At 36.7% G+C, this 11,469-nt stretch overlaps 1 protein-coding gene across 3 annotated transcripts in view; it reads left to right on the top strand.

Moving 5' to 3' along the window:
- TRAK2 (trafficking kinesin protein 2) overlaps positions 1-10,119 on the top strand; it is a 76,721-nt gene extending 66,602 nt beyond the window's left edge. For all 3 annotated transcript variants that reach the window (XM_050750619.1, XM_050750620.1, XM_050750621.1), the window contains 3 exons: positions 846-1,112; positions 3,119-3,224; positions 6,097-10,119. In XM_050750619.1, the coding sequence (XP_050606576.1) occupies positions 846-1,112; positions 3,119-3,224; positions 6,097-6,772 (1,049 nt within the window). In that variant the 3' untranslated portion in view covers positions 6,773-10,119. The remainder of the gene's footprint in view (positions 1-845; positions 1,113-3,118; positions 3,225-6,096) is intronic.
- The last annotated feature ends 1,350 nt before the right edge of the window (positions 10,120-11,469 follow it).

Genomic DNA, 11,469 nt, shown 5'->3' on the forward strand with positions numbered 1-11,469 from the left:
AGAGTTTTTTACCCAAAAGTATAATTGACTTAGAGGTGTGTGTGCCTGTATTTTTCCTTTTTTCAGTTCAGTTTCTATTCTCTCCTAAGAAAAAACTTGAATTCAAAATAAATTCCTTTGTTTTCTGGAATAATGACAATCATTGAATGATTCTCTTATATTATCCTAAAAAGAGTTCTGCATTAAATAAAATTTTGAGTATGTAACCTATAAAGACCCCTCAAACTCAAAGATTTTATGACTTAGTTGTATTCATTAATGATCAGTGCAGACATTTGCTGGAGTTGCCATTTTTAGGATGAAATTACTACAGTGACATAATTAGACATCGCATCTGGTGCGGTTGCTTGGGGTGATCATTCACCACGGTTCTATAGTCTGGAACTAGTAGAACATATCCTCTTTTTCATTATCTTCTTCATTTTCCTGTTCTCCATGGGAGCCTGGCTTTTGACTTTCAACTTCATAGGCATAGTTCCAGGCCAGAGAAGTATTTGACTTTTTTGTCACCTGGGAAAATACAGCTCACCTCTTAGGCACCTGTCTTCCATCACTGCCTCAGCAGCTAAGCTCCTTTCCTATTCAGGGTGTCTCCTTGGGGTTTTTTTCACCCCTTTAGATGTCCTTCTCAAAGTTAACTGTTAAAACAGATTATTACTCATACCTTTGACATCTTGTCATCTTCCACTGAAAACTAATTTGCAGCTTTTACCAAATTATTAACACTAAATAAATAGTTTTATTGCTGTCATTATTGTTACTACACATATAATTTTAGTTTCTGTTTTAAGATTTGTGGGAAATGTAAACATGCCTTTTCCCCCTCCTTTGTTTTGCGTATTCAGGATCACAAACTCTGTATCACTGGCAGCAGCTTGCTCAGCCAAACTTGGGAACCATCCTTGATCCACGACCAGGTGTCATTACTAAAGGCTTTACCCAGTTGCCCAGGGATACCATTTATCACATCTCAGATTTAGAAGAGGATGAAGAGGAGGGTATTACTTTTCAGGTTCAGCAACCTCTTCAAGTGGAAGAGAAACTGTCAACATCCAAGCCAGTAACGGGGATCTTCCTACCACCCATTACTTCAGCAGGTGGACCAGTTACAGGTGAGAAGAGTGTCTGGTCAAATGTGGTATAGTAACCAGAAGTACTTTGCATTCTGACTTATTAGTTAGTCAGCTGGCTAATTCTGCTCACTGGAAGGTGCTCAATCTTGGATATCAGATAATGAAAATCTATAGCATTAGTGGCATTCCTAATCCCCTCCACTTTATCTTAGCCAGCCTGCATTAGTAGATTAGGTAGAGAGCTGGATGAATTCAGGTCAGTGGTTCACAAACCTTTTGGGCTCAGGAACTCTACACCCCTAAAAATCACTGAGAATTCCAGAGAGCCTATCTGTGTAGGTTATATCTATTGACATTTAATATATCATAAATCAAAACTGAGAAACTATAAAAATGTGTATTAACTCATTTAAAATAATTGTACACAAATATGTTTTATGAAAAATAGCTATTTTTTTCATAGTGAGAAAAACAGTTGTGCAAGTCTCTCATTTTTGACTTAATACAAAATAGCTTTATTCTCATTATCAGCGTCTACCTTCAGTCTGTTGCAATATGTTGTTTCAGTTGAACAATATGAAGGAAATGCAGCCAGGCACAAACATGCAGTTGGAAAAGGAAAGAGTGTTTTAATAGTCTTTTCAGATATTTGTAGCTATTTTTTGACATTACACTAAAACTAGGTAAGTAGTAGTTTCTTGAACATTTGTAGCAATGTGAGATCTGAAACCCTAACAATTAACTTTTCATTACTTTGTTAACGTTAAAATGCATTGGTCAGGCTGGTAGCTCACACCTGTAATCCCAGGACTTTGGGAGACCGAGGTGGGCAATCACCTGAGGTCAGGAGTTTGAGACCAGCCTGGCCAACATGGTGAAACCCTGTCTCTACTAACAAAAAATTAAAATTTAAATTAAATAAAATGCAATGTTCATATCCTACATTTTGAATATATCTTTCACCCATGCTTGATTTTTAACATCATGCATTGATCATTTAGAAAATGTTGATTGGTTCATGGAGTTATGCAGATTTTCCAAATGTTGGCACATTTTATTACATAAAAATATTAAAATCATATTAATATCACCACCTATCTCATCAGAAAAGTCTTTAAGGATGTTCATGCTTTCAGTGGTAGATACAAGTTTTCCAAAACTAACTTTTTCTTGAAAGCTCACGTTTTGTTAGCTGTTTTTCCTGAAGGGACAGGCTCACTTCATTCATTTTTAACATGTCTCTCTTAACACCCAAGTCTGAATAACTGTAGTTTGTCTATTAGTTCTTTAAAGTAAAAATGGTATTCCATGACAAAATTTCAAATCAGTTGCACAAGTGCTTTCCTCTGGATAACCACTGTATCTCAGTGTGCAGCAAGAGTGCTTAATACATCTTTCCCATTTCATCGCACAGAACAGGAAAGCGACTCAAGGGCCAAGATTCAAAATTTAATAGATAATTTTTACTGCTACTTCAAGGACATTCTTAAGTGAATATGGCTTTTTAAGAAATACCAAGTGCATAATAATTAAGAAGACTAGGACAACTTGGTGATATTGCCTTGATTTGTGCTGAGGAGCTAGGAGTTTTGCCTTCCATTGCTTTTGCACCAGCAGTGCAAATGTAAACCCATCACAAAGAAAAGGCCTCTGTCTTACCATTGCTGTGAAAGTAGCTTTGACCTGTAGACTCCCACAGAGGCTTCAGACCACACTTTGAGAACCACCAGAGTAGATGAATTTGACTGAATCACTTGGATAACTAGATCTTGATTTTTTTTATGTATTTTTTCAGTTTTCTTTTCTCATTTCTAAGCTTTGTTTATGCCTTTTGCTTTACAGTTTTAAAGTATTGGATTCACCTATATACTAACCAGTTAATACTAGTACAATCTTTATGTATATTTATTTCATTTCCAGATTTGGGGATTTTTAGTACAAAAGGTACTTGATAAATGCTATATTATGAATAAATAATGATGAGCTTTTTACGTTATTAATCTAGTCTTTCAATCTTGTATTTGCTCCCTAAAAATCTATTTCAGTTGCAACTGCCAATCCAGGAAAGTGCCTGTCATGCACAAACTCAACATTCACTTTCACCACCTGTAGAATATTACATCCCTCTGACATCACTCAGGTTACCCCCAGGTAAGAGTGCCTGGGAAATCTGGGGCCTCACTTCTTTCCTCAGCTATATTTTCATGAATTTCTTTTAAAAATTACCTTCATTTTAATTTCTAGAATGTTAATTAATGTTCTGTGATAGTGTGTCTTTAGAATATTTTCACATTGCATTTTCTAATTTGATTATTATAAAAGTAGGCAGGGCAAGTGAGTATGTATTGTGTAAAGTAAACTGAGGCATGGAAGGTTGAGGTGACTGGTTCTAGGGCAGGCAACTAATAAATAACCCAGCTGGGGCTATATACCCGGAGTTAGCCAAACTGCAAGATTTACAGGGCCCGTCCTCTGCACAAGCTCACCTTCACTTCTGACAACACCTGCAAGTGCAGAGGGTTCCCAAAACCACTTTCAGGTTCAGTAATTTGCTAGAAGATCTCACAGAACTCACAGCAAATTGTTATACTTGTGGCTACTGTATTACAAGGGAAGAATACAGGTTAAAATTGTCCAAAGGAAGAAAGGCATAGGGCAGAGTCTTAGAGGATTCTACATGTGTCCTTAGGATTCATTACTCTCCTAGTATTGATATGTGACGGTACACACAGAATATTACCAACCAGGTAAGTTCACCCAAGTATTAGTGCTTACAGTCTGTCTGTATTGAGGCTTTGTTGTGTAGGTATGATTTACTGAACTCAGTTCAACAGAGTTGAACTCAGCCTTCTGGCCAACTGATACTGCGTGATTCAAAGGCCCTACCCTAAATCACATGGTTGGTCTTTTTGGCATGGCCATTCCTCACCCTAAGACTGTTGGGTGTGGCCTGGCCCACCCTAAGATTTAGTGTGATCAGCCTCCACTCTAGCCAAAGACACTCCTATTGTGACATAGATTGCCTCCAAGGAGCGGAGGGCAAAGGCCAGACCTCTCTGGGCAAGGCCAAATTATTTACTACGTAGGCTAAAACTTGAATATTCTAATATGTAGTCCCTTATTAAGCCATATTGATGCCATTTCCATCCTAACAATTCCCAAAAGGGTCTAAGGTGGCTTTTAAAGATATGTAGAACGTGTAACAGTGCACAGTTACTGATGTGTTTGTTGCCTGTCCCTTTATATTTACCAAGGATAACTACCATAATTACTTTAAATGCATTAAAGAATAATGTTAACTAGAAGTAGAAAAAAAAGATGTTGCAAAGGGGAATCAAGAGTAAGGATATAAAATGGGTAAAAGAATAAATCTAGTGTGCAAATTGTACCATAAAGTCTTATGTTAGCCATGTTAGCTTGCTAGGGTTAGCCACGTATTTGAGTCTTAACTTTCTAGCTGCAAGTGTGGAGGGAAATAAGATTATGATTCACCATGTCTATAAAATAGAAACAAATGAATTATTTAGGGAAGCATTTGGATGATATCCACTAAAGATCCCAATAAAGTCTGTAACAAAAAAAATCTGCATTTTTTTCTACATTGTTCTTATAGTCATCAAGATAACAAGTTTTACAAAATTGGTTCTTGAGGAGACTCTTAATACAGGTTGATGCCATTATATGAAGTGTACAATTTGGGTAAGGACAGGCAGTTCTAGAGTCTAGTAGAAATAGGGAGATTAGAGACTGGGAATACAATATATAGACTATTCCGGATCAGAGGCTTTTAGTTGGACTGGTTTGACTACGGAGTCAAACTTATTTGAATTTTGCTGCTTCTATACAAGTTGGTGCTTTAGAAAGTTTGTTAATTGTAAGCTTGTGTTTTGTTCATAATCTTTAAAATTTTTGATATCCTGATGTTTAATGTATTGAGTATTTTGTGTTGAAGTGAAAGTTGATCTATTAAATACTGGTAACATTTGTTTTGCGGGGAAATTGGCTAAAGAAGTACCATCTCCATTCCATTACCGTTTCCTTAAGTACATGATTGGTTAGTTTTTCTTTTTGACTAAGCATAAAATAAGAATTTTCTCATTTGATTATTATAAAAGTGGGCAGGGCAACTGAGTATGTATTGTGTAAAGTAAACTGAGGCATGGAAGGTTGAGGTCACTGGTCCTAGGGCAGACAACTAATAAATAACGCAGCTGGGGCTATATACCCGGAGTTAGCCAAACTGCAAGATTTACAGGGCCAGTCCTCTGCACAAGCTCACCTTCACTTCTGTATGTTCAGTAGTATTACTGAATACTGAAGTAATGCTGAAGAAGTATTACTGAATAGATGTTGAAGCTATTAGTTATTTTTAATTTCCTAAAAACACATGTTTCAAGTCAAGGTTGAGAAAAATTCATTCTATGGATATTTTTATACTATCATTGTTTGAAATTAACATTTCTTGAGAAAATAAAATTTAACAATTAGAAGTTTATTATTTCGCAATAAAATAAAATTAAAAGATTAAAAAGAAGGAAACTTCTCCCAGAAGAGCATTTCATGTTTAATTTTTTTAAAAGTTGGTAAACTGTTATGGATTATTGTCTCAATGTATCTCACTTTATGGAATGGATATATAAATAAACATTCTAAAGATTACTTTCCTTAATCTTCAAATTTCTTTGCTTTCTGTCATAAAATTTAATTGTATTTCTACAGATGTACATTTTAGAGTTAAAATTTAAGAGTAAAGTTATCTAAGAGTACAGCAATACCTTTCATATCCTACTGAAAATATCTTTTAATAAGTTAATTACTAAGTTACAAATTACAAATAATTAATCATTGAAGTATCATGTCAAATTTTCATTTCCCAGATCTGTTCCACAGCGTACACTTACAGATGTGTTTGTTGCCTGTTACTTTATATTTACCAAGGATAACTACTATAATTACTTTAAATGTCAGCTTGGGGCTTGCTTTTTATTCTTAAACACTGTCTCCCACTTACTTTTTTTTTAAGCTCTGGGTTCCCTTCATTATCCTGTGGAAGTAGTGGTAGCAGTTCATCCAACACGGCTGTGAATTCTCCTGCCTTGTCCTATAGACTCAGCATTGGTGAGTCCATCACCAACCGACGAGATTCCACTACAACCTTCAGTAGCACCATGAGCTTGGCCAAACTTCTACAAGAACGAGGCATCTCTGCCAAAGTGTACCACAGCCCAGTTTCAGAGAACCCCCTCCAGCCTCTCCCTAAATCCCTGGCTATCCCTTCCACACCACCAAATTCACCATCTCACTCACCTTGCCCTTCTCCTTTGCCCTTTGAGCCTCGAGTGCATCTCTCTGAAAATTTTTTGGCCTCTCGACCAGCTGAGACATTTCTCCAGGAGATGTATGGCTTGAGACCCTCCCGGAACCCTCCTGATGTTGGCCAGTTGAAGATGAATTTAGTGGACAGGCTGAAGAGACTGGGGATAGCCAGAGTGGTCAAGAACCCTGGTGCCCAAGAGAATGGAAGATGCCAGGAGGCAGAAATTGGTCTTCAGAAACCAGATTCTGCTGTTTATTTAAATTCAGGTAGCAGTTTATTAGGTGGACTAAGGAGGAATCAGAGTCTTCCAGTCATAATGGGTAGCTTTGCTGCCCCAGTTTGCACATCCTCACCCAAAATGGGTGTCCTGAAGGAGGACTGAGGTTCAGCAGTTAACTGACCTCTTATACAAATTAGCACATGAGGGATAGATACGCACTGAAACATGTAGTCTGGTCTGACTTGAGAGAAAAGGAATGTTGCACAAGGGTTGTGAATGTGAAAGGGGGAATGGAGGAATGGAAATAAAATTGGGATGAGCCCTAATGGAGGAAGTCGGGCAAATTGAAAGTATAAATGAATGGGCCATGAGTGTTCAGAGGCAGGAAAGAAAGGTTTAATATACTCCTTCAGTTGAGTTTTCTTGTCTTGAAAATAAAAAGTGAATAAAAATAAATTTAGTAATACTAAAACATACAGAGATACTGAACTTCCTGGCACATTTACTTCTGGTAAGCATAAAGCAGAGAGAACCCAGGTTAGAAGGATGGGAAGAGAAAAGGAGTAGCTTTATTGCTTACAGAAAGCCATTCTGAAGGGTTGGTGGGGTAAGCTCAGTCTATTACTGAGACAATAGTGAGATGGCTTATATGTTTCCCCTGTTAATATCTGGTTAAATTATACATCCATCAAATGATATGCTCGCAGCATTAGCAAAATTAGGAGTTTCATCTTTTTCATTGAATCATAGGTGGAGACTCCTATTTTCCTTTCTGTTTTCAGGCCTTTGAGCCCCTGGGAGCCCAAATAGCACTCAATTATTTTGTATTTCTGATTAATAAAAGTTCATTTTTTTAATTTGTATTTTTATACAACCTCCCAAAAAAAAAAAAAAAAAAACTGGGTAGAGCATGGGAGGGATTTACTTTTAAGAAGCAAAATGTGAGTAAATTGGAACCAAGAAAACTTGTTTTTAGAATATTTCTTCTGAATAAGTGCAGTAGCCAAGGAATACAAACGTAATTGCATGTTTTTAAAAATTCCTTGGAGGCTGGAAGGGGTTAAGCCAGAAGTGCAATCAGTAGGAATTAGGGAATGTTTTATATTTATATATGTAAAATTTTTTGTGAGAAAAGTTGGTTGCAACTAAACCAACTTTTTCCAAAGTGCGCTATGCATATTTTTAATGAAAGATGACATGTATTTGCACAAAAATTCTCAGGCACATTAAATTATTATAAGCTGAAGTAAAACCCAGGTGCTTGCTTTGAGATTGTGTTTTTTTTTTCCTAATGTCAAATAAAATAAAACACATCTGCCTTCTTGATATTTATAGAATTAGAGAATAAACTTTTTAATGGGGGAGTCAAAGCTTTTTCTTTTTCTCTAAGGTTCTTTTTTTTTTTTTTTTAATTCAAACTGTATGAAATGGCAAAGTGAGGCTCTGGGGTTAGGTTTCAGCATTCAGCAGTTGACACAGGCTAAGAAATGGAAAGAAGTAGATCTGTTTTTTCTCAATGTTGCTGAGCAAAGTCTGCTTCTCATCAGATGACGTGGCTTTGTCTAGACAACACGCAGCTCAGAAAGAAATGTCTTTATACAAAAGACATGATAGAGAAAAGATGAGACAGTGGACTAATTATTTTGTTTATGAAAATGGCAAGTAAATTACTTAATCTTTTTGGTGCTTAATTTGCAAATGTTTTGTTCCTTTGTCCTGACTTAAAGGCTATTTTCTGAAGAACTCTTGACTCTTGCTCCTGTGGTTCCCGTAGGCACACCTATTCCCAGGCCAAGGAGAGTCCTTCCTCTCCCCTTTTGAGGCATCCCCGCCACCCCCCCACTTAGAGCTATGTGCTCAAAAAAGCCAACATGAATGCAGTGGTAAAAATGTGTTCGTTTCTTATACTTTTTAGAATCTCTTAATAAAATTTTTCTAAATAAATTCTGCAAAAACAAAGGATGAAGATGGTCTCTCCCTTTCGTTCCCCTTCACTCAGTTGTGCTGAGGTCAATAGAGCGTACACATTCAGAAAGGATTCCAGCAGGTTTATATGTGAATATAAGTGTCCTTGAATGGGGCAGGCATTAAATAGAAGAATCCCTGCTCTTTAAATTTCCCACATATTCCAATTCACTTTTTAAAAATACCATTTGAATTTGTGTTTCATAGAGTGACTCTGGGGTGCTTACTTTAGCCAATTCTTAAAATTTTTTATTTGTTCCCTAAGAAAGTAATTAGTGTTTCTGTTGCCTGAACAGTTACAGTTTCCAAGAAACATCAGGAAGTAGGAAACTGTAGGGCCAGAGAGTAGTACAAAGTTAAATTGTCCGATTTATGTGTATTACATAAAGCTATAAATTGAACTAGATTTTGCCGTGCTCTGTACTGAGTATAATTTGTATACTTTTTTTATAATTAATGACTAAATGATCATTTTGAAGGCAGGGTGGTGGGGGTGTGTTAGCAGCCAAATAAGGACATCTGATTAAAAAGAACCAGACTTAGATTTTTTTAAAGTACACTGATGTTGATGTTCCACCGGAAACACCTTAATTGTATACTGATGTGTAATGTCTCTAGAAATGAATCCTGTCTTAAAACTGGGTTTTGCTGTTTTTTGAAGTTTCTACCTAAAATCATTTTTGGTATATCCTGATAATCTCTATAATACTAGCATTTTCTGCAAAATATAGTAAGAAGAATTGGAGCCTAATAGCTGGTTCCTCCCAATTTATCTGTTATGTTTTGGTACTATTCACATTTTAGTTTTTTCTGTGATAAAAATTATATGTATACTTTCATGCCAGTATAGGAAACCTCAATCTTCTTTTTTTTTTTTTTTTCCTTTAAGAAGGTTTTCAGTGATTATACCTCAGGTATTTCTGAGTGTCCTATTATCTAGTAGGAAAAGTATCTTCCTGAGCTCAGAATTTAAAGTTCTCCTAAATTATGAAGATCCCAAATCTTATGTAAATAACCTTAGGCATGGGTCCTTAGGGAGAAGTTAATGACCATTGTTAAAGTACTTTTTTAGAAAATTTTGTGGTGTATGTTCTTGATTTGACATAAATGGATAGACTTTGGCAAGAGAGGAAATAAGTTACAAGGCAGCTTACAAGAGCCTATTCTCGATAAAAGGTATAATTTTACACAGTACTCAAAGCTTGTTATCTTTTCTGACCATTTTAGTACAGAATTAGTACTTGGTGGTTACTAACATCGACTTGCGACATCTCGAACTGGGGCTGTTAGTGTTAAGTGGGCCACTTCTCTGATGTCAGATGCATGCAGACCTGTACTCCACATGCAGCCCAACAGCAGCACAGTGTGATAACCGAGTGGTGGCATGGCAGAGCACATCCCCCACAGAGTGGGCAACTAGGGCAGCCAGGGGAATACTATTGTTCGATACCTGGGATTTGACTTTGTCAGACAGCTCTTTGTGCACCTATCTTTGTTTTGTCAAATGTAAATCAGTTAATAAACATGAGTAGCTTAAATTTTCATTTGTCTCCCTGTGTTTTTGTCCCAGCTGTTTGCACAGGTAATCCTGTACTAAATCTTTCTTTTGTGTTATGTTTTTGGTTAGAAAACAACCTCTACTTGTCAAACCAACACATACACAAGAAACCACTAATAGTAATAATAAACAGATCTTAATGTATTTTCCTAGATTTTTAAAAAATAGAATAGACAGTATCTATGTATACCATAATACTTCCTTAGCAAAAGTAACAGCAACATAAAAATAAAATCTAAAGTCATTGATATGCAGATACCAAGTTTGAGAAGATTCAGGAAGTGTGAAGCAGTTCTTTTCCTGTAGCCTACAGTTTTCTGTTGACGCTCTTAGCTATTTAAAAATTGTTTCCAAGAAACTAAATTTGACACTAACAGAAAAGGTCTTTTGATACTCAATCTCCTTCACAATTTAATTTCTGTTTTTTTTTTTTACTAATTTCCATTTTTGTTTTAGATTCCAGGGTACATGTGCAGGTTTGTTACCTGGATATATTTCATGAAGCTGAGGCTTAGAGTATGATTGATCCTGTTACCCAGATACAGAGTATAGCATCCAATACGTAGTTTTTCAACCCTTTCCCTGCTCCTTCCCTGCTGTAATAGTCCCCAGTTTCTGTTGTTGCCATCTTTGTGTCCTTGAGTAGCCAGTGTTTACCTCTCACTTGTAAGTGAGAACATGCAGTATTTGGTTTTCTGTTTCTGTGTTAATTTGCTTGGGATAATGGCCTCTACTTACATGCATGTTGCCATGAAGACATGATTTCAGGGATTTTTATGGCTGCATACTCTTACATGGTGTATATACACCACATTTTCCTTATCCAGTCCACCGTTGATGAACACTTAGGTTGATTCCATGTCTTTGCTATTGTGAATTATGCTGCGATGAACATGAACGCATGTATCTTTTTGTAGAATGATTTATTTTCTTTTGGATATATGCCCAATAGTGGAATTACTGGGTTGAATGGTAGTTCTGTTTTAATTTCTTCAAGAAATCTCCAAACTGCCTTCCAAAGTGGCTGAGCTAATTTACATTCCCACCAACAGTGTATGAGCATTCCCTTTTCTCCACAGCCTCGCTAGTATCTGTTTTTTGTTTGTTTTGAGACAGAGTCTCGCTCTGCCACCCAGGCTTGAGTGCAGTTGTGCCATCGTGGCTCACTGCAATCTCAACCTCCTGGGGTCAATTGATCCTCCCACCTCAACTTCCCAAGTAGCTGGAACTACCGGCGTGTGCCACAACGTCCAGTTAATTTTTGTATTTTTTGCAGAGATAGGGACTCACCATGCTGCCCAGGCTAGTCTCAAATTCATGAACTCAAGCGATTCTC

The sequence above is a fragment of the Macaca thibetana genome, chromosome 12, assembly GCF_024542745.1.
Source record: "Macaca thibetana thibetana isolate TM-01 chromosome 12, ASM2454274v1, whole genome shotgun sequence".
Lineage (NCBI taxonomy): Eukaryota > Metazoa > Chordata > Mammalia > Primates > Cercopithecidae > Macaca > Macaca thibetana.